This window comes from Nothobranchius furzeri, chromosome 11 (assembly GCF_043380555.1).
Source record: "Nothobranchius furzeri strain GRZ-AD chromosome 11, NfurGRZ-RIMD1, whole genome shotgun sequence".
Classification (NCBI taxonomy): Eukaryota; Metazoa; Chordata; class Actinopteri; order Cyprinodontiformes; family Nothobranchiidae; genus Nothobranchius; species Nothobranchius furzeri.
This window is the reverse complement of record NC_091751.1, coordinates 71,565,380-71,588,968: the sequence shown is the minus strand read 5'-3', so window position 1 is coordinate 71,588,968 and position 23,589 is coordinate 71,565,380. Positions and strand designations below refer to the sequence as shown.

General features: G+C 41.6%; 1 protein-coding gene across 8 annotated transcripts in view; it reads right to left on the bottom strand.

Moving 5' to 3' along the window:
- hfm1 (helicase for meiosis 1) overlaps positions 1-23,589 on the bottom strand; it is a 68,857-nt gene that overhangs the window by 14,639 nt on the left and 30,629 nt on the right. For 6 of the 8 annotated variants that reach the window (XM_015976057.3, XM_015976056.3, XM_015976058.3 and 3 more), the window contains exons 17-36: positions 23,353-23,447; positions 23,087-23,220; positions 22,961-23,008; positions 22,772-22,852; positions 22,347-22,438; positions 22,157-22,263; positions 22,020-22,067; positions 15,602-15,699; positions 15,391-15,525; positions 15,188-15,273; positions 13,735-13,818; positions 13,392-13,549; positions 13,163-13,266; positions 12,633-12,803; positions 12,480-12,545; positions 12,279-12,403; positions 12,030-12,106; positions 11,828-11,925; positions 1,899-1,982; positions 900-1,178 (exon numbers count right to left, since the gene is read on the bottom strand). In XM_015976057.3, the coding sequence (XP_015831543.3) occupies positions 900-1,178; positions 1,899-1,982; positions 11,828-11,925; positions 12,030-12,106; positions 12,279-12,403; positions 12,480-12,545; positions 12,633-12,803; positions 13,163-13,266; positions 13,392-13,549; positions 13,735-13,818; positions 15,188-15,273; positions 15,391-15,525; positions 15,602-15,699; positions 22,020-22,067; positions 22,157-22,263; positions 22,347-22,438; positions 22,772-22,852; positions 22,961-23,008; positions 23,087-23,220; positions 23,353-23,447 (2,170 nt within the window). Of the gene's footprint in view, positions 1-899; positions 1,179-1,529; positions 1,695-1,898; positions 1,983-11,827; positions 11,926-12,029; positions 12,107-12,278; positions 12,404-12,479; positions 12,546-12,632; positions 12,804-13,162; positions 13,267-13,391; positions 13,550-13,734; positions 13,819-15,187; positions 15,274-15,390; positions 15,526-15,601; positions 15,700-22,019; positions 22,068-22,156; positions 22,264-22,346; positions 22,439-22,771; positions 22,853-22,960; positions 23,009-23,086; positions 23,221-23,352; positions 23,448-23,589 lie in introns of those variants that run through there. The other 2 variants (XM_054734005.2, XM_015976060.3) reach the window with 2 other exon arrangements.

Here is a 23,589-nt window from a genome sequence, read left to right as displayed (position 1 = left end):
TCCAGACAGGACCCAGAGAAGCAACTGCAGCTTGTTCAGAACGCTGCTGCTAGAGTCTTAACAAGAACCAAGAGAACAGAGCACATCACTCCGGTTCTTAGATCCCTACACTGGTTACCAGTAAACTACAGAATAGATTTCCCAGTACTTCTACTAGTATATAAATCTCTCCGGGTCAGAACCAAACAGGGTGAAGCTGCTTTTAGCTACTATGCTGCTCACAGATGGAACCAGCTTCCTCATGACCTCAAATGTGCCCCAAATCAAAAAGTTCATGCTATTCTATCCCAGCTCATCCCTTTAGTTATGCTGCTATAGGCTCAGACTGCTGAAGAACATACTGACTCTGCTGACTTTACTCTCAGTTTTTGTATTTACAGTTGTTGCTGCCATTAACTTTGTTCTCTCTGTTTTAGAAACGATGACTGGTCCTGTCCTTCTGGGTTTATCTCCATCCTGTTCTCTCAGACTTCGTTCGGTCCATCCTGGTTCTGGTTTCTTCCAGTTCAAAAGGAGACTGCATTTCCATGGTCACCCTTTGATGCTGATCAGGGTGGAGGATTGTGTTCAGTCCAGTATAAGGGTACATTTGGCTAACTGGTGGCATGACTCTGGAGATGGTATGAACTTGACTTGTCTCTTCTTGCTTAGCCTTCAGAGAGGAAATCTGTTGTGGACTGGCAATTTATAAACAAATGGAACTGAACTGAACCCTTTCAGCAGAAATAATGTATTATTCAATTCCTGATGATCCCGATCTCTGGTAGTACAGGAAGGTCCATGTTTAGCTGCTACTGGTGGTGCTTCATGAGTTTCATGTAAATAACTACTGATAAATGTGCTCCATTTATGGACCTCTGTGAAAATGATGAGATTAGTGAGCACAATGTTTTCTCTACCTGACGTGTAATCAACACGCTGCTGGATCTGAGGTTCTGGTTTGGTTCTACACTGAGGAACCAAAGCTGCAGCTGTATGTAGTAGGTTTTCTTCATCAAAGTCTTCCCAGTCGTCCCACTCATTTCCCAGATCAAAGGTGACAGCTGGAATTTGGAGAGCTTCTTGTTCTGATGTTGCTGCAGACCAGTTTGAGTGGACCGAGGTGCTGGTTTTAGTCTGGTTTACACCTGACTTCAGGGGCTCACCACCTGTTCTGGACATTATCCTCGCTGAGGAATCTGCACAGAAAAGAAACCATAAAACTAACAAATCTAATAAATCTGCATCGTGTGACTTTATCCTAACACTGAAAGGTTCTAGATCATGCTATTTTAAACCTTTAAGAACAAACGTAGACACAGTATGTTAAAAGATATTACTGTTGGCACTCGAGATGTCATTTATCTTAACCCTTTCGTGCAGCTGTGACAGTGTGAGCGTCCTGTCACAGTGTCCCGATAGATCATGCACCCTGGCTACTTGGCCAAGGGGATGTCCCTTTGGCTGACTGGTTAGAGCGTATGACTCTCACCCGGGAGTCTGGGGATCGAATCCCGCCCGGGCCCTCGTTTATCCACCTTGCCACACATCTATATAATTAAAAGAAACGTGGTCGTCTCTGAAGCCGGAAGCGTTGCCATGGTGATGTTGTTCCAGGGACTCCGCTGCCTTGCAGACCCGAAGCCACAGATCTCAGGTGACAGGGACAGGTTCACAGCGCAGCTGATGGTTTCTCCGCATTTAGACAAGGATAACTGTCGATAGCACAGACATTAATTTGAGCCTGTCTTATTTTGAAAGGACGTGTTTCGGTAACTGTCTGCTAGGATCCAGCAACTCAATTGTTAAGCAAACTTTTTAGCTAACAAGCCTTTAGTTTGGTGCCAATGTTACAAGTACAAAACAACAAAATCAAAGGCAGAGGTGGCCATATGCAATTTAGAACTTCCTAGGATTACCTTTTAAAAACATTTGCTGTGTTGCAGCGGGATTCTGAGTGGTTCTGGTTCGGTTCTCTGCGCCGTCTGCATCCGAAAATGTCCCTGAGAAATGCAGAACCCCGGTGAGTACAGCCGGCTATGTGCGTGTTTGTCCGAGTCCAGCGCAGTTATCCCGGCTGACTCAGACGTTCCTTCAGTTAGACGGCAGCTTTTATCATTTTTTTTTGAGACAGCTTTCGTGTGCTGCCGTGGCTCAGAGGTTGGCCACTCATCTTTGTATTTGGTGGTTTCTCGGACAAGGTGACCTCTGTTACCTGGACATGTCCACATTTTCACTCTGTCCAGGAGGGTTTCCTACACTGATCAAAATGTCCAGTTTGTCATTCAGGAGCAGGGATCAAAAAGGGGGGGGGGGGGGGGTGTTGTCTATGGTTGTATTGTATTGGCTTTGGTTGTATTGGCTTTGGTTGTATTGGCTATGATTGTATTGGCTATGGTTGTATTGGCTATAGTTTCATTGGTTATGGTTGTATTGGTTATGGTTGTATTGGCTATGATTGTATTGGCTATAATTGTATTGGCTATGGTTGTATTGGCTATGGTTGTATTGTCTATGGTTGTATTGGCTATGGTTGTATTGGCTATGATTGTATTGGCTATGGTTGTATTGGCTATGGTTGTATTGGCTATAGTTTCATTGGTTATGGTTGTATTGGTTATGGTTGTATTGGCTATGATTGTATTGGCTATAATTGTATTGGCTATGGTTGTATTGGCTATGGTTGTATTGGCTATGATTTTATTGGCTATGATTGTATTGGCTATGGTTGTATTGGCTATAGTTTCATTGGCTATGGTTGTATTGGTTATGGTTGTATTGGCTATGATTGTATTGGCTATAATTGTATTGGCTATGGTTGTATTGGCTATGGTTGTATTGGCTATGATTGTATTGGCTATGATTGTATTGGCTATGGTTGTATTGGCTATGGTTGTATTGGCTATGATTGTATTGGCTATGGTTGTATTGGCTATGATTTTATTGGCTATGATTGTATTGGCTATGGTTTCATTGGTTATGGTTGTATTGGTTATGGTTGTATTGGCTATGATTGTATTGGCTATAATTGTATTGGCTATGGTTGTAATGGCTATGGTTGTATTGGCTATGATTGTATTGGCTATAATTGTATTGGCTATGGTTGTATTGGCTATGGTTGTATTGGCTATGGTTGTATTGGCTATGATTGTATTGGCTATGGTTGTATTGGCTATGATTTTATTGGCTATGATTGTATTGGCTATGGTTTCATTGGTTATGGTTGTATTGGTTATGGTTGTATTGGCTATGATTGTATTGGCTATAATTGTATTGGCTATGGTTGTATTGGCTATGGTTGTGTAACCCAGAAGCTAGAACCTTAATGAGGTATTAACTAATTGGCTTACTAATATGATCCATCCTCAATTTAGATAAAATATAAAATATAAATTAAGGAAATTAACAATACTAATTAATAGATATCTAATTAACTAATAGATAATTTCATAATGAATTATTGGAAGGGTGAATAACTAAAATAACGAGTTTAATATTAAACATCGGTTAAAATAAGAATCTTCAACATCACTAACAGAAACAGAAGAGGAAAGCTGTATACTATTGGTCCAGGTGGGAATCTGAAATTTCATTGGCTGAGAGAAATAAGTCCCGCCTCCGCGAAATAAAACCGTGCGACGCAGCTGAGCGAGAGGAGAGACAAACGGCTGTGCAGCACGCAGATACAGAAAGCAAAGACTGAGCGGTTAGAGAGAGAGAGAGAGAGAAAAAAAAAACAACGGTCGAGGCCGTGAAGAACCCTGATTTGGGTGCCGCATAGATAGAGGGAGAGGCGGACTTGACTCCTTCTAATAAGAGCTAGGAACTTGGAACCAACGCGGTGAGTAAAGAAAAAAGAAGAGAAAAAGCTAACGATGCAACTTAAAAAAAAAAAGGAAACTTAAATAGCTTATCAAATTAATTCCATTCTTATAGATTTGTGTGGAGACGACAGAGTGAACCAATCCTCTGTAGGAGGGAACCGTTGGAGCGCGTTGGTGAGTGAATGAGATTAAATTCAGTAAATTATTAAATTCAAAAAGCTAATTACAGCAACCGAGGTGACAGCAGTGGGCTGCTAGACGTTAGATCCCAGGAGTTAACATCTCAAACTACCAGTTAACGGTGGTAGGGCATATAGGAGTTAACGGCTCAAACCGCCAGTTAACGGCGGTAGGGCATATGGGATTCCCAGGAGTTAACGGCTCAAACCGCCAGTTAATGGTGGTACGGCCTAGATGTACAAGGTCCTCAGGGGCGTTATAGCTAACGCCATAGAATTAGCAATGCGTCCCTTAACCAAACATTTAATAATAAAAAAAATAGATAAATAAAAATAAATAAAAGCTAACTGATTAGGGAGGAATTATTTTACAAAGGTGGACCAAAGGACCAGAATTTATATTTTGTTGAATTTTGTTATAGAACATTTTATTTATTTATTTATTTATTTATTTATTTATTTATTTATTGTGTTACAGATATACAAGGTGTCACAATGCTGTATAGAAACACAACTAAATGTATCCTTGTTGTCATGAATGTATTTCTTGTTGAATAGTGTAGAGTAATAGAATCTAACTGAGCCTATTGAGCTGAACAATTGTTGTCATATGTAATTATATTTCCAGAGCTACTGAGAATTATTTTAATAGACAATCAAATTGATGTTATGTTAGTTGAACTGTGAACCCAAACATGATTGGCTATGCCAATAGAGTGAAGCATTTGTTTAAGTCTGTAAGACTTTATGCTGTGATGTGACGAGAAGGGTCGATGCCAACTCGCTAACAGTCCTGTTGTTTACAGGCTGGGTTTTTTTTTTCCTTGGGTTTGATCCCGACTCCTATGATCACTCACTTGGAACGAGAACTGGATTTCTTCCTGACGAGGGAGATGGCGAGCCTTAACCACTGAACGAACCAGGACATCTCAAGTAACTGAAGAGCAGACTGCTCTCTTCTGTGAACAATCTCAACGGTGCGGTAGGAAAAAATCGCACCACCGGACTCTGACTTTCACCCCAAGCGTGGGGATTTGACTTGACGCCGGCTGACTTGTGACTCATATGATCAAATCTCATACCGAGCATTTTACTATTGTCGATTGTTTTCATCTGTTTTTGTGTGTTATCTTTATGTGTTATATTTCCCATTATTATTAAAATTTAGTATATAAACCGTTTCATGCTATACCCGTGACTCCAGTCATTCTTAAACAACCTCCAATTCTCCCCGAACCTAATTATTGGCCCATTTGTTTATTTTTTCTTTTAATTATCTTATTGTATCCTGTAATCCGGTTACAGTTGTATTGGCTATGGTTGTATTGGCTATGATTGTATTGGCTATGGTTGTATTGGCTATGATTTTATTGGCTATGATTGTATTGGCTATAGTTTCATTGGTTATGGTTGTATTGGTTATGGTTGTATTGGCTATGATTGTATTAGCTATAATTGTATTGGCTATGGTTGTATTGGCTATGGTTGAATTGTCTATGGTTGTATTGTCTATGGTTGTATTGGCTATGGTTGTATTGGCTATGGTTGTATTGGCTATGATTGTATTGGCTATAATTGTATTGGCTATGGTTGTATTGGCTATGGTTGTATTGGCTATGGTTGTATTGGCTATGATTGTATTGGCTATGGTTGTATTGGCTATGATTTTATTGGCTATGATTGTATTGGCTATAGTTTCATTGGTTATGGTTGTATTGGTTATGGTTGTATTGGCTATGATTGTATTAGCTATAATTGTATTGGCTATGGTTGTATTGGCTATGGTTGTATTGTCTATGGTTGTATTGTCTATGGTTGTATTGGCTATGGTTGTATTGGCTATGATTGTATTGGCTATGGTTGTATTGGCTATGATTTTATTGGCTATGATTGTATTGGCTATGGTTTCATTGGTTATGGTTGTATTGGTTATGGTTGTATTGGCTATGATTGTATTGGCTATAATTGTATTGGTTATGGTTGTATTGGCTATGGTTGTATTGGCTATGATTGTATTGGCTATGGTTGTATTGGCTATGATTTTATTGGCTATGATTGTATTGGCTATGGTTTCATTGGTTATGGTTGTATTGGTTATGGTTGTATTGGCTATGATTGTACTGGCTATAATTGTATTGGCTATGGTTGTATTGTCTATGGTTGTATTGGCTATGGTTGTATTGGCTATGATTGTATTGGCTATGATTGTATTGGCTATGGTTGTATTGGCTATGGTTGTATTGGCTATGGTTGTATTGGCTATAGTTTCATTGGTTATGGTTGTATTGGTTATGGTTGTATTGGCTATGATTGTATTGGCTATAATTGTATTGGCTATGGTTGTATTGGCTATGGTTGTATTGTCTATGGTTGTATTGTCTATGGTTGTATTGGCTATGGTTGTATTGGCTATGATTGTATTGGCTATGGTTGTATTGGCTATGATTTTATTGGCTATGATTGTATTGGCTATGGTTTCATTGGTTATGGTTGTATTGGTTATGGTTGTATTGGCTATGATTGTATTGGCTATAATTGTATTGGCTATGGTTGTATTGGCTATGGTTGTATTGGCTATGATTGTATTGGCTATAATTGTATTGGCTATGGTTGTATTGGCTATGGTTGTATTGGCTATGGTTGTATTGGCTATGATTGTATTGGCTATGGTTGTATTGGCTATGATTTTATTGGCTATGATTGTATTGGCTATGGTTTCATTGGTTATGGTTGTATTGGTTATGGTTGTATTGGCTATGATTGTATTGGCTATAATTGTATTGGCTATGGTTGTATTGGCTATGGTTGTATTGGCTATGATTTTATTGGCTATGATTGTATTGGCTATGGTTGTATTGGCTATAGTTTCATTGGCTATGGTTGTATTGGTTATGGTTGTATTGGCTATGATTGTATTGGCTATAATTGTATTGGCTATGGTTGTATTGGCTATGGTTGTATTGGCTATGATTGTATTGGCTATGATTGTATTGGCTATGGTTGTATTGGCTATGGTTGTATTGGCTATGATTGTATTGGCTATGGTTGTATTGGCTATGATTTTACTGGCTATGATTGTATTGGCTATGGTTTCATTGGTTATGGTTGTATTGGTTATGGTTGTATTGGCTATGATTGTATTGGCTATAATTGTATTGGCTATGGTTGTATTGGCTATGGTTGTATTGGCTATGATTGTATTGGCTATAATTGTATTGGCTATGGTTGTATTGGCTATGGTTGTATTGGCTATGGTTGTATTGGCTATGATTGTATTGGCTATGGTTGTATTGGCTATGATTTTATTGGCTATGATTGTATTGGCTATGGTTTCATTGGTTATGGTTGTATTGGTTATGGTTGTATTGGCTATGATTGTATTGGCTATGGTTGTATTGTCTATGGTTGTATTGGCTATGGTTGTATTGGCTATGATTGTATTGGCTATGGTTGTATTGGCTATGATTTTATTGGCTATGATTGTATTGGCTATAGTTTCATTGGTTATGGTTGTATTGGTTATGGTTGTATTGGCTATGATTGTATTAGCTATAATTGTATTGGCTATGGTTGTATTGGCTATGGTTGAATTGTCTATGGTTGTATTGTCTATGGTTGTATTGGCTATGGTTGTATTGGCTATGGTTGTATTGGCTATGATTGTATTGGCTATAATTGTATTGGCTATGGTTGTATTGGCTATGGTTGTATTGGCTATGGTTGTATTGGCTATGATTGTATTGGCTATGGTTGTATTGGCTATGATTTTATTGGCTATGATTGTATTGGCTATAGTTTCATTGGTTATGGTTGTATTGGTTATGGTTGTATTGGCTATGATTGTATTAGCTATGATTGTACTGGCTATAATTGTATTGGCTATGGTTGTATTGTCTATGGTTGTATTGGCTATGGTTGTATTGGCTATGATTGTATTGGCTATGATTGTATTGGCTATGGTTGTATTGGCTATGGTTGTATTGGCTATGGTTGTATTGGCTATAGTTTCATTGGTTATGGTTGTATTGGTTATGGTTGTATTGGCTATGATTGTATTGGCTATAATTGTATTGGCTATGGTTGTATTGGCTATGGTTGTATTGTCTATGGTTGTATTGTCTATGGTTGTATTGGCTATGGTTGTATTGGCTATGATTGTATTGGCTATGGTTGTATTGGCTATGATTTTATTGGCTATGATTGTATTGGCTATGGTTTCATTGGTTATGGTTGTATTGGTTATGGTTGTATTGGCTATGATTGTATTGGCTATAATTGTATTGGCTATGGTTGTATTGTCTATGGTTGTATTGGCTATGGTTGTATTGGCTATGATTGTATTGGCTATGATTGTATTGGCTATGATTGTATTGGCTATGGTTGTATTGGCTATGGTTGTATTGGCTATAAATTCATTGGTTATGGTTGTATTGGTTATGGTTGTATTGGTTATGGTTGTATTGGCTATGATTGTATTGGCTATAATTGTATTGGCTATGGTTGTATTGGCTATGGTTGTATTGGCTATGATTGTATTGGCTATGGTTGTATTGGCTATGATTTTATTGGCTATGATTGTATTGGCTATGGTTGTATTGGCTATAGTTTCATTGGCTATGGTTGTATTGGCTATGATTGTATTGGCAATGATTGTATTGGCTATGGTTGTATTGGCTATGATTGTATTGGCTATAATTGTATTGGCTATGGTTGTATTGGCTATGGTTGTATTGGCTATAATTGTATTGGCTATGGTTGTATTGGCTATAATTGTATTGGCTATGGTTGTATTGTCTATGGTTGTATTGGGTATGGTTGTATTGGCTATGGTTGTATTGGTTATGATTGTATTGGCTATGGTTGTATTGGCTATAGTTTCATTGGCTATGGTTGTATTGGCTATGATTGTATTGGCTATGATTGTATTGGCTATGGTTGTATTGGCTATGATTGTATTGGCTATAATTGTATTGGCTATGGTTGTATTGGCTATGGTTGTATTGTCTATGGTTGTATTGGCTATAATTGTACTGGCTATGGTTGTATTGTCTATGGTTGTATTGTCTATGGTTGTATTGGGTATGGTTGTATTGGCTATGGTTGTATTGGTTATGATTGTATTGGCTATGATTGTATCGGCTATGGTTGTATTGGCTATGATTGTATTGGCTATGGTTGTATTGGGTATGGTTGTATTGGCTATGGTTGTATTGGTTATGATTGTATTGGTTATGATTGTATTGTCTATGGTTGTATTGGGTATAGTTGTATTGGCTATGGTTGTATTGGCTATGATTTTATTGGCTATGATTGTATTGGCTATGGTTGTATTGGCTATAGTTTCATTGGCTATGGTTGTATTGGCTATGATTGTATTGGCTATGATTGTATTGGCTATGGTTGTATTGGCTATGATTGTATTGGCTATGGTTGTATTGGCTATGGTTGTATTGTCTATGGTTGTATTGGCTATAATTGTATTGGCTATGGTTGTATTGTCTATGGTTGTATTGTCTATGGTTGTATTGGGTATGGTTGTATTGGCTATGGTTGTATTGGTTATGATTGTATTGGTTATGATTGTATTGGCTATGGTTGTATTGGCTATGATTGTATTGGCTATAATTGTATTGGCTATGGTTGTATTGGCTATGGTTGTATTGGGTATGGTTGTATTGGCTATGGTTGTATTGGGTATGGTTGTATTGGCTATGGTTGTATTGGCTATGATTTTATTGGCTATGATTGTATTGGCTATGGTTGTATTGGCTATAGTTTCATTGGCTATGGTTGTATTGGCTATGATTGTATTGGCTATGATTGTATTGGCTATAATTGTATTGGCTATGGTTGTATTGGCTATGGTTGTATTGGCTATGGCTGTATTGGCAATGCTTGTATTGGCTATGGTTGTATTGGCTATGGTTTCACTGGTTGTGGTTGTATTGGTTATGGTTGTATTGGCTATGGTTGTATTGGCCATGGCTGTCTTGGCTATGGTTGTATTGGTTGTGGTTGTATTGGCTATGGTTGTATTGGTTGTGGTTGTATTGGTTGTGGTTGTATTGGTTATGGTTGTACAGTATTGGCTATGGCTGTATTGCCTATGGCTGTATTGGCTATGTTGTATTGGTTGTGTTGTATTGGCTATGGTTGTACTGGCTATGGCTGTATTGGCTATAGTTTCATTGTTTATGGTTGTATTTGTTGTGGTTGTATTGGCTATGGTTGTATTGGTTGTGGTTGTATTGGTTATGGTTGTACAGTATTGGCTATGGCTGTATTGCCTATGGCTGTATTGGCTATGTTGTATTGGTTGTGTTGTATTGGCTATGGTTGTACTGGCTATGGTTGTATTGGCTATGGTTGTATGGTAGGTAGGGTGATACAGCAGGAAGGCAGGACGAGGATCTGACAGAAAAACAGAACTATCAGGCATCCGTGTGGCCAACTGCCGCCACTACTAGACTGAAGAAAGGATCCGAAGGACCCCAACATACTGGTATTTTTTTATGATTAGAGTTTTTTTTAATTTTTGAAGTTCAATAAATATTAAGAGATTTATTGACTTACCGTATTTAACTTATATTGCACACAGTGAGTGTTTAGTTGTCTTTCACAATCAATGTGCTGCTAAAACATATAAATATCAGCCTTAATAACCGGCTTTAGATATCAGCCATCGGCAAAAAAATTATTTAAAAATCGGCATTGGCCTTAAAAAACCCATATTGGTCGGGTTCTAGTTTAAATACTTGAGGGCAATCAGGAATCAGGTGAGTCCAATAAACAATCAACGAGGGGAGAAAGGACATCACGTCAGATGGAGAAGGAGCAGATCCTTGCAGAACTCCCCCCATAAGCTATGCTCCAGACACTCAAAACAGAAACCAACAGAAAAAATTTACTGCAGAGACCGGGATGTGAGCCTGCACAAAACTGCATGCCAGCCCAGCACATTCACCACTGGACGAGCAAGTCTGTTACATGACACCGGTCACCTATGTCACATATCCTAAGCTGGCCAGGGGACACAGGTTTCAGACCAGAGACTAGCTTCAAGGGGAGGAGCAGGGCCTGATGTTGGGAGCAGGAAGATGGAGTGACTTACAAATTATACATTAAGCCGTTTCAGGAGTTACAAAATGAAATTCAAAATGTGCAGCTGAAACAGGAAAATGCATGAATGGAGCCAAGAACGGGTTTGGGAGTATTTTTCATGAGGAAACAATATTACATGATAAAAAGCTCTAAAAAGGGGAGTTTCCATGATATGGCCCTTTTTAAAAGAAGTTTCCACACAACAGCAGCATTCTCTGGCGAGATACATGATTACTGGACAACCCACTCTAACTCCTGAGCTACGGCTGCCTCACATTTTTACTTTTTGGTCAAATGTTTTCCTCTCCAGTGCTGCTTTCTTGGATCTACAAGAACACATTTAAATCAACCAAACATTCATTTTAGCCTAAAGATACAGTATACACACACACACACACACACACACACACACACACACACACACACACACACACACACACACACACACACACACACACACACACACACACACACACACACACACACACACACACACACACACACACACACGGATTTCTACACCATAGTCAGGCACTCTTCATCCTACAACACATTTACGTTTGACTTGTCTAAATGTCAGGTTGTCTAAACTGGCTCTTTAAAATAAGTAAAGTAAAAACCAAATGAGTTTTTGAGACCACTGAGGACGTGGATGGATCTACAGCAGAACTGTGCATCCTGCAGGTCCAGAGTCTGTATGTTGAAGGGCGTGGAAGTTAAAGGCACCTTAATCTTAATGTTTACCTGGATCAGGATCATTCAGACAACTTATGTCCTTCAGCTGAGAACTGTCGTCAGCCGCCAGGTCCATCTGTCCAGCTTTATACTCATTCTCGCTGTAGCTTTAGATCAAATAAAAAACAATATCAAAAATATCCTTCAGATTTCATGTAACCAAAAGTTTGCCTTCATAAATACTAAACAGCTCAGATCACCGTGTAAATACCAGGAAACTGGAGAAAGGTTTTCTTTGGGTTTGAAAGCAAACCGCTGCATGCTGACAGCCAACGGCCCGTTGCCCATCTGAGGAACGGAAACACAACATAAAACACTCATTTAGAACGGTAGTACACAGCGTGGAAGACTACACGGCTTTTACACAATCTGTAATGAGTAATTACTAGTAAATCACTGGGGATATTAGTATTCATGGCCCCGCCCACCTTAGCTTGGGACTGCCCACAGGATGGTTTACCTTCAGTCGTTTGACCGGGGTCTGGACCAGCGCATCACTCCTGTTCCTCAAGTCAGTCAAGTATGAAGAGAAGCTGGACTCGTGGTTTGTGGACCTTTTCCGTCCCACGGCTACACCAACTTTACCTACAAGAAGAATGACCTTTCTGAGCCTGACAGTCAGAAATGAGTACAAAAAGGCAATAGAAGCTTCTTTACTCACAACAGTCATGAGCACAAAGAGTCTTATTCTTGCAGAGGTGGTTGCACTGTCTTTTATGGCCTGGGTCTATCAGGAAAACAACGACACAGGTAAACGACAGCTCTGATGAAATGCAGCATTTATACAAACATTATGCGCTAGTGTAGCTATTACATGTGCTGCCTTGTTCCTCTGCAGGGGAGGCCTTGTCCCTCTGCGCTGCAGACAGCGGTGTCTGAGCGGTGAGTTGGGGTCTCTGTTCTATTGTGTTGTATGGGATTTCTGACCCAAACGTCCTGGATGCTGAGAACTGCATGGTAAACCTCTGCTGGATGTCCAGCCCCACTTTGAAGGAGGAATAAACATAAAACAGGTCAATCAGTCCAAAGGTTTAGATCTGACACACATGTTGGTGGGGAGGTGTTTCAGGCATGTCCTGTTGGCCGGAGGACCCCGGGTCAACTTGCACCTCCCCTAACCTGGATGAGCGTATGAATGATTAACCAACAGCATTTTAACCAGTTTAACTAATATTCATGCAATGTTCCCAGTAACAGTTAGCAATCAAAGCAAAGGTTGTAAATGACCGTCAGCAACTATCATGCCACATTTTAGGTCATAGCCACATTTGTCTGCTAAAAAGGATTAGCTGTGGTGGCCATCTCATATTTCTGTGTGTTAATGTCAAAGTATGTGTGTCTCACCATAATCTGAGCTGATAAGATGGACACTGATCTCATTTCCTTTCACAGGTTTTGCCACTTGTATCTTCTTGGACCAGCTGCCACTTTTGAGCAGCATGGAGTCTCTGTGAGCAAGAATGAAAACATTCCTTGTAAAGCGGCTTAAGTTTGGATTCATGCATCGCTAAAAGCTACAGTTCTAATTCAGTGACTAAAGCACATTTAGGTGACACGTGGAAGTGTTCCTCACGTGATTTTCTGCAGAAATGCGACGTTGTTGTCAGCGTCGCCAATGATCAGGGAGACAAAGTGGTGTCCTGGAGCGGTTCTCCTGGACAGCAGATCAGCCTGGTTTTTAAGGTTGACCCTGGCCACAACCTCAGCTGTGTCACTGCCGAACCTGGGAAGCTAAAAGATCACCACAGCTTCAGGTGTTCAGAGCGTTTATAAAGAGATTCAACAGCAGCAAGAGAACACAAATCCGATCCACTGCTACTGCTTTTGTTGTCCTGAGAAATATTTAAGTTCGTTGGTGCTTTGGGTTCGTTTTTGCGTCAGAAAGGGACCTTCTTGTGTCCGTCGTCACTGTTTACCTGCTCCAGAGTAACGCTGTACTTTGGGAGATGTCTGACAGAATCTCTGATCTGGTTTCCAAAGGGCGGATGTCTGTTCAGAATCTGCTCAGAAAGTCAGACAAAGTTACATCCAGCTGTTTTATCAGTCTCTTCAGATAGCAGAACTCAGGAGGAGCTCATAGTAAGACATCTGTACAATCCCAGCCTACGTACTAGCATGTACAACAGTAGTAATAATTATTAATGTTATAACAATGAAGTGCTGCTTTAGAGCAGAGATTTTTAAAAAGCTGCTAAAGGACACATAAACCAAAAGATCTCACAACCAAACGTGTTTGTTCTTCAGCCAATCAGCTCAGCTGCCTTTAACGACTTAGAGGTTCCAGATCGTGCTGTTTTAAACCTCTGAGAGCAAAGGTAGGTGGAGTACATGGTCAAATATCACCGCTGGCACTGCTGAGATATGAGTTATTTATCTTAAAAATGAGTTGGTTTCGTCAGCCTGATTTTATACCCGGAGATGAAGCGGTGTGTTTCAGTGAAGCTCCGCCCACACCTGCTCCAACACAACGTGCAGTGTTTTAGGCAAGTCTGCTGTTGTGTTGGCCTTGGTGGTCCAGTGGTTAAAGTGTCCAGGTAAGTACCAAGTCAACACACATGTCCCGTGCTGGCCAGCACGTGCATGTTTGTAGACAGGACACGTGGTTTTTACGGCGGTGTCCTGTGCCCAGTGCAGAAGTCAGAACATCCGCCCTGGTACCGGCGGAGGTTTAAAGCAGTCATCTGTGACATGAAGGTCCCATTCTCAACTGCAGCAGGAAACCAACTGCTCTATGGGGGCGACGGTGGCACAGGAGTTAAGTGCTCGCCCCGTAATCGGAAGGTTGCAGGTTCGAGTCCCGCTCAGTCTGTCGCTGTCGTTGTGTCCTTGGGCAAGACACTTAACCCACGTTGCCTGCTGGTGGTGGTCGGAGGGACCGGCGACGCCAGTGCTCGGCAGCCTCGCCTCTGTCAGTGCGCCCCAGGGCAGCTGTGGCTACATCGTAGCTCATCACCACCAGTGTGTGAATGGGTGTGTGAATGGGTGAATGACTGAATGTGTTGTAAAGCGCCTTGGGGGGTTCCGTGACTCTAGTAGGCGCTATATCAAATACAGGCCAGTTACCATTTACCATCTATGCTCGCAGCTAGGAGAAGGTGGGCGTTGGTGGCTAACATCCGAGACTAGCTTCAGGGGGAGGGGAGGGGAGGGCTTGATAACTCAGTTTCCATCAAGGCTTTTGCAGTCTTTTCAAATTAAAACTCTAAATTATTAGCTGAGACAGGACAATGCATGAAACGAGTTTGGGAGTATTTTTCATAAGGAAATAACATTACATGGTTAAAAAGCTCCAAAAGGTGGATTTCCCATGATATGGCTCCTTTAAGATATAAAAAAAAAGTTTTATTTTGAAATATTAGACAGACAGACCAGCTCCAGCTCTCTGGGGTTTGTTTGCTCTATTTGGCTGAAGGTTGTGAGTCCAGCGTTCACCATCGCTGTTGACAACGTCTGGCCTGAAACACAGCATGCTGTTACTAAATGATTAGAAACTTCTGTACATGTGAGGAAATGTCAGGAGTAGCAGATGCATTCATTCAACAGAAATAGCAGCAGCACAGCTTCTCCTTCACCTATCTTCTCCAGCTGTTTGGAGACAAAGTGTGAGTTCTCCCAAATCTTGGCTCTAAAGCACTTAGCCAGGATCAGAGAGTTGAGGAGGGCAGGAAAAACCGCTTCGGATCGATGGCTCAGGAACTCTGACAGGCCTTTTGGGATAAACACACAAGTTTAGGAAACAAGTGGCCAACAGAGCGTGTTCCTGTGTGTCGCATACATACATACATTTACTGATGCGCATCCCAATCCTGAAGATCTTTGCTGTGTCCTGAGTCAGTCCAAAATCCTGAATCGAGATGGAACTCATCTGAGCCTGAATCAAGCTAGAAGATAATAAAAACACAGACGGCCTGAGGAGCAGCATATGTGAAAACTCTGGGTGGGTTCATTGTGAGGAGAAACTCCAGGAGGAGGAGCAGTGTCATGTGTCACCATGGTAACAGATAGTGGGCGATGGTGCAGAGGAGTTAAAGTTAGCAGGGCTCCCACTCTTTTCTTGAATTTATTTTCCAGAACTTTATCAGGACATTTTCAAGACTGGGAAACATGATGGCGTAAAGCGATGAGGTCTGTGTTTTTGACTCTCAAATCTTTGTAAATGTTCTTTTGCCAGTTATATTGCTGTAATGGATATACATTTTGTAGCGCTGAATGTGTTTGAATGCAAAATCCACTTAAGCCGGGGGCACAGCGGAGACAGATGCGCCGCGCCGTCCTCTTAATTACAAGCCGTTGCAGTTACTGAGAGTGGGCACACGGGGAGCGCAGTGCCGCGTCCCAGAAGCACCGCTCCGCTGAAGATGGCCGCCAGCGCTATTTCAAGCGCCGCAGCTGTTTGCAACATTGTGGAGTACTTTACAACAGGCAATACGACACGGAATGGCTTTACGGCACAAACCCAACCGCAGCATTGATAACTTTAAAGTACTTAGTAGATCTTAAAATACTCTAAATATTAGTGGTGTGCATCTCTACCTGTCTCACGATTCGATCCGATTCCGATTATCTGCCTAACGATTCAATTTGAGTCTGAAATGAATCACGATTCTTCACACAAAAATGTTCATTACTTAATAAAAGCAGTAGAATAGTTTTCAATTTCTTTTTGATTTCAAAATCCCTGAAAAACAGAACATTCATCTATTCACTATAGTGAGCAATAATGTTTAAAGTGTGCTGCCTATAATTACTTAAATAATATAAGAAATAATGTTTTCGGTAGAGCAGCTTTAAGATAGAATATTACTGAACTTAAAAATAGTAAACAAATACTGTGTTAAGTGATTCTTTCACATCCAGGATCACCAAAACCGAAATTAGCCCAGACATCCGATTTAAATGTAACGGGTACATCTTTGATTACTGGTAATGTTGGCCCTGAGTCCCTGTCCGCCTTTTCTGTTTTACATTGGTGCTAGGGCAACGCAGTGCGCATGTCATTGCAACTCTGCCTCCAGAAGTAAAACCTCAAAACTTTATTGTCCTGCATAGACATAGACCAGGGGTCGGCAACCTGTTCCCATCAAAGAGCCATTCCGACTAAGCTGCTGCAAGCTATTGCTCCTACAGTAGCCGCAGCAGTCACACATGTGATCAATGCCTCATTCTTCACTGACAAAGTGGCAGCTATAAGCAAACAGTTTACTCAACTGGCCACTCCTGAACATTCGCTACCACAAACCCCTTCAAGCCCAACCATCTCAGGCCCTACTGCTTCATTTTCCTCTTGTTCCCCTCTCACTGAGAACTGTGTGTCCAAGCTTCTCACGTGCAGCCGCCCTACTACATGCCCACTGGACCCCATTCCGACTAAGCTGCTCCAAGCTATTGCTCCTACAGTAGCCGCAGCAGTCACTCATGTGATCAACGTTTCACTGACATCCGGTACATTTCCCACCTCTCAAGCATGCTCAGGTTAAACCGCTGCTAAAACCATCTCTTCCTCCAAATCATGTGGAGAACTACCGACCTATCTCTCTCCTCCCTTTTCTGTCCAAAATCATTGAAAGGGTGGCTTTCAAGCATATCACAGAATACCTCTCACAAAACTGTCTGCTTGACCCTTACCAATCTGGGTTCAAAAAGGGCCACTCCACTGAAACTGCTCTGTTAGCAGTGACTGAATCCTTAAAAGAAGCTAGAGCGACTGCCAAATCCTCAGTGCTTATCCTGCTCGACTTATCGGCTGCATTTGACACTGTCAACCATGGCTTCCTTTTGTCCACACTCTAGCATGGGCATCACAGAGAAAGCACATGCCTGGTTTGAATCGTACCTCACAGGACGATCATTCAGTGTATCTTGGCTTGGACAATCCTCTACCGTGCACCATCTTGGCACAGGAGTCCCCCAGGGCTCTGTACTAGGACCTCTTCTCTTTGCCATATACACCACCTCACTGGGTGACATCATTCGCTCACATGGCTTCTCCTACCACTGCTATGCAGACGACACCAAGCTCTATCTGTCATTTCCACCGGACGACCACACTGTCTCTGCACAAATACCAAACTGTCTCTCTGACATATCACAATGGATGAAATCCCACCATCTCCAACTGAACCTCTCTAAAACTGAACTACTTGTCATCCCAGCAAAACCATCCATACAGCACAATATCTCAATCCAAAATGACTTCCTATCTTCAAAGGCAGTTTGAAATCTGGGTGTTGTGATTGATGAACACCTGACCTTTAAAGATCATGTTGCCTCTGTTGCTCGTTCATGCCGCTTTGCGCTGTATAACATACGAAAGATCAGACCATACCTAACACAACATGCCTCCCAGCTCCTGGTGCAATCTACTGTCATCTCCCGCCTCGATTACTGCAATGCTCTTCTAACTGGTCTTCCAGGCTGTACTGTGAGACCTCTTCAAATGGTCCAGAACGCAGCGGCGCGTCTGGTCTTCAATCAGCCAAAAAGAGCACATCACCCCTCTGTTCATTGAGCTCCACTGGCTACCGCTAGCAGCACGCATCAAACTCAAATTGCTAAAACTAGCATTGTAGCGTCATGAACATGCTATTTTCTGCCCTTAACAGCTGCCCTTTTCCACAGTAACAGTGTGCACGAATTGCCAAGGTCGTGTGCTTGCTTTTGGTGTTTACATTCCAGGAGAGAAGACAGAAGAAGGACGAAGAACGCTTTTCATTAATTAAACAAAGAACTTTATTTCTAATAAAGCTAATCAAAACAAATGGTAGTCAATAATAATCAGGTGATTGATCTGTGAAATCAATGTAATGATTTATGTGTTTATTGAATAACAGGAACTATGCCAGACATCCTGATTCACACAAGGTAAACACAGGACACATTGTTCGCTCATTCCAATCAGAAACTCCGGTCTGTTGCGGGGCAGAGTTCTGTAGTGTTTATTTAATCTGTCCACTCCGATTGGCTAAGAATTATAAACAACTAAGTTAATAAAACAGAGCAACGCCATTTTAACTTCTGTTCCATCTGAGTTCCATCTGAGCTCCATCAGAGATTCAACGTAGCTCCAACCAGCTCTCAAAACCATCATCGCTAAGTGAATTGCAGACTGGCCAGCTGTATTTTCTACTTTTAAGCTGAGAACTGTCAAGCTGGAAAATTCTGTCATTTATCAACAAGACGACGGTTCCTTCAAAATAAAAGCTGAACGCGCTGAGACCTGCCGCTGCTACCGGGAGCTATCCATAGACGGGTTTTGTCGTGCTGCAACACTGTTTCATCAGTTCCAGTACCAAGGAAGGTCCGAGGACCTGACATTCCTGATCTGACCACGGGAGTCTCCTACACGGTACGTAGATTCGGCAGATGGCGTTTCATGCCTCTTCCTCCTGAAGTCCTCGTGGTAGTTAGTCAAAACATCTGACACCCAGATCCGCCTGCCTCAGCTGGAGATTCTGAACTGACACACACACACACCAACACTTCAACATTCAAATCAATATGCATCCATCATATAGAGTTAGTCCTGGTGATAGTTTGAGTTTATAATTATAGAAATTAAAGATTCTTAAACGATCCCAACTCTCTCTTTTCTTGTCTCTAAGTCAATACAAAGTGTTTGAATAAAACTCCCTGAAGTAAAAACAAGCTCTTCTGATTATAAGGGCCCAGTTCATAGATTAATCTCTGGATGTAATAAAAGTGTAAAGAATATATCAACTATATTCCGCTACAGCAAATAAAGTCCGAGATGGTACGGCTCCCATCTACCTGAATCCTCTTGCAAAGGCTTACGTCTCGGCCCGGCCGCTCCGGTCATCACAGGATGGTCGGCTAGCAGTGCCTATACCACGCTCAGGACAATCCAGACTCTTCTCATGCATCGTTCCACAAACATGGAATGACCTTCCAAGCTCTACCAGAACAGGAGCTTCCTTTTCAATTTTCAAGAAACTCCTGAAGACCCTGCTCTTCAGAGAGCATCTTCTTAACTAGCACCCTCCCTGCACCCGTCCCCCCTCTCTACTGTCCACTCCTTGTTCCTTCCTCTCCATGATTCATCATGCTGCCTCACTGCCACCTATGACTGACTGGAAATTGGTTGTTGTTGTAATTGTTGTTGTTAGCCTCAAGGGCTACATGCCGATTATCACTTGTAAGTCGCTGGACAAAAGCGTCTGCTAAATACATAAACATAAATATAAATATAAACATATTAATAATCATTTTTAAAATCTTTTTATACTTAAAATTATTTTGTTTTTGTGAAGCGCCTCATGATTTTTATCTTGAGAAGCACTAAATTAAAGATCGCCTTCTTCTTCTCGCCTGCTGGTGGTGGTCAAAGGACCGGTGTTTCCTGTGTACAGTGCAGAGGTGTTGACTCGAGTCACATGACTTGGACTCGAGTCAGATTTGAGTTATTATTTTAATGACTTCTGACTTGACTTGATAAAATCTATAAAGACTTCAATCAATCAATCAATCAATCAATCAATCAATCAATCAATCAATCCTTTATTAATCCCAGGGATCCTGTTTCCCCCAGCAAGAGCAGCCATCTACGGCGCTCATCTACTGTACAGTCACAGGTGGGAGGGAGATCTTGGGAGAAGCAAAGAGCACATTGACTCCTCCAGCTGATGACCTCGCCAGGCTGAAGTCCATCAAACCGAAGGTGGGGGGTGGGGTGGGGGTGGGGGGGGTGTAGGTCGGGTTTTCACAGCATTCCTTCGTGGGGGTTTTAGTTGCTTGCAGCTCAAGGCTACCGGGGCGTCAGATTCAGATAACAAGACTTTGTTTGGGTCAGGCTGAGATAATTTTCCTCTCTGCCTTCAGTCTTTAAACTGATCATTTCCAGTCCTTCAGTGAAGCCAATTTTGGGTTTTTTAATTTGTCCATACCGTCCGGTGACTCTCTCAGAGATGACATCCATTTTGCGCACTAATACCGGTATCGCAGCTAGAACATTGTCCAGCTTACGATTCACCTCGAGTAACGTCCCAGTCTGAGAAGTCTCCACACAGAAGGTGCTTTCCGTGGGTGCGGGTCGCCCTCCAGTCGCTCCCGTCTTCCCAAATTTCCAGAAAACCAGTATCCTCCCACTCCAATCAGAAGAAATCAAGTGATCATCAGGCCGAATATCCACACATCTTCGATATCTCCAATGGACAGCTGGGAGAGGCATATGATCTTCCACTCCTTCCAGGAATCCAGCATATATCCCACCGGGTGTGTCCCCTGTAGACATGTGGGAGCCCCCTGCTCCGTTCTCATTGTTGAAAAAATCTTATTGATCGCATTGAATGACCAGTTTATCAAATCCATGGTTAGTAAAAATAGTGTTTTTCAGAAGAAATGCAGAGAAGCGCTCTGTGGGCAGGGCAGACAGGACAAAGAGCCTTGAGAAAAAAAGATAAGGGAGCGAAAGAGGGAAGTGTCTGTACTCCTCGAGTGCCTGAAGTGAAATTACGACTTGACTCGGACTTGAACGCCAATGACTTGCAACTTGAATCGACTTGCATCTGTTGACTTGATGATGACTTGAGCATATTTTATATTTTAACACAAAAGTGTCCCGACATGGACAGAAATCTGGGTTTGATGTTGTACTGCTGAATGCAGCAGCACTTTGTTTAGAATCAGTTTCACTTTGTTTGTTTGAGCAAATAAATGAAGCTTTAAGAAACTTTATTTCTGGAATTTTTTTTATTATTATCGTCATTAAATTGAAGTTGGAAAGATGACTTGATTATGACTTGAAAATTCAAAGTTAAGGATTTGAACTTCCACATCATTGACTTTGGACTCGACTTGGACTTGGACTTGACTGGAAAGACTTGTGACTTGCAAAGCAATGACTCCGTCACACCTCCGGTACAGGGTTGTCAGTGTGTTCTAGGGCAGCTGTGGTTACGATGTAGCTCATCAAGACCACTGTGTGAATGAATGTTTGTGTTGTAAAGTGCCTTGGGGGGTCATAGGCTCTAGAAGGTGCTACATAAATACAGGTCATTTATAATCTGTTTTATTAGAATAAACGGGACTTTTTGCTATGAGGAATTAAGGTACTGATGCTCCATTAAAGACAATCAGAGCTGAAAAACTCAAGTCAAGAGTTCACAGACAGATCTGGAGTTTGTTGAAGCTCCTTTCTGCAGCAGACATTCTGTGTGTAACAAAACCACTAAATATTTCCACTTACCAGTTCACTTTCATCTCGCTGGTTTTAATTTTTCCCTCAAGAGGAAATCTGAAAGGATAAGGAAAAAGCTAAATTACAAAGATCTGAGCGTAATGCCTTATGGCAGACATGAACCTGCTGATCGCAGTCCTTCTGACCTGATGGTTCTCCTGTTCTTGTCCCTGTTCAGGGTGTTCAGAGCTCTCTTCTCATTCACTCTCAGCTGAATGTCACTGAACTCTCTGCTCTTAGACACCAGACTGACCTGCTCACAAACAGTAGGGGTTTCTGGGTAGGTTAACACTGAGCAATATCTTCACAACAAAACTGTATGAAAGACAGATTTACCAGATCAAACAGGCTCTCGGTGCCAACAACTTTGCTGAACTGTTCCATCGTGTCAAAAGCAATACAAAACCTCGCCATCAACCTGCCGGCCTCTATCAGGACAAACACAAGTTCAATCAGAAATTAATCCAAAAGGGGTAGAATGAAGGCAACTGGACTTCTTTGATTTCTTGAAGACATTTCACGTCTCATCCAGTCAGAATGGACAAAGCTCCTTGGACGAGAAGCGGAGCATCTTCAAGAAACCAAAGAAGTCCAGTTGCCTTCATCCGAACCCCTTTTGGATTACCATGAGCTGGATGACTGAGAACCTTTGCCAGCAAAGTCATTAAATACATGAACATTAAATTGACATCATTGAATATGACAGACAATAAAAACATATAACCCAAATCAAACACTTCCCAACAATTACCCTGCTCTACCTGTTGGTTTGATGTTGATGTCTTCATCCATACGGATTAAATCAATGGCCGACAATGCATTGAGGTTCTTCAGACAAAGTTCTACAGGGAGATTAATGAATAAACCAAAACTAAAGTTTAAACAGAGAGCAAACCTGCTCGAGAAACATCCTGTCAGGGATGTTAATTCACAAAGACTGAAGTGCTCACCTTGTAATTTAGCTTCAATGCCACATCTGTCTAAGTCAGCGGAGAAACCTGAGGAAAAGTGAAGAGGTGGATCCATAAGCAGCTGTCCACAGTTGCTAGACGGTGACCTACGAGTGACACTCTGACCATAGTGTGTGGGGTTCTTGAGAGCTCTGATGTAGAGGTAGGTGGAGCGGATCCAGTCTAGAGCCATGTTGACATCACTGATGGTTTGAAGAACAATCTCAGCATTCAGATGTTCCACCAGGTGGCCGTGCAAGCTAGGGCAGCAAAGCTTACTTTTACTTTCTGAACCGCAGAATTAGCCCCTCCTTGGGGGAGGAATTTACAAATAGGTCAAAGGACAACCGAAGGTGGGTGGGCGTGAAGAACCAGGGTGCTGTCTAAGCTACCTGCTCTCTATGATTTCCATCCCATTCATTAGATTCGTGTACTTGTCTCTGGTTTGGACTTTGGTCATGATCACTGCCGTCGCTGATGAATCAAACTAGAGATTAAACCAAAGGTTTGAGTTTGTTTACATTCTTTAAGCGAAGCTGGCTAGTGTTTAGGGGCAGCCTTTTCTTTGTCTACATGACATATTAGAGGACATTCACTGACCTAGAAAATGCAGTGAATCTTACACAACA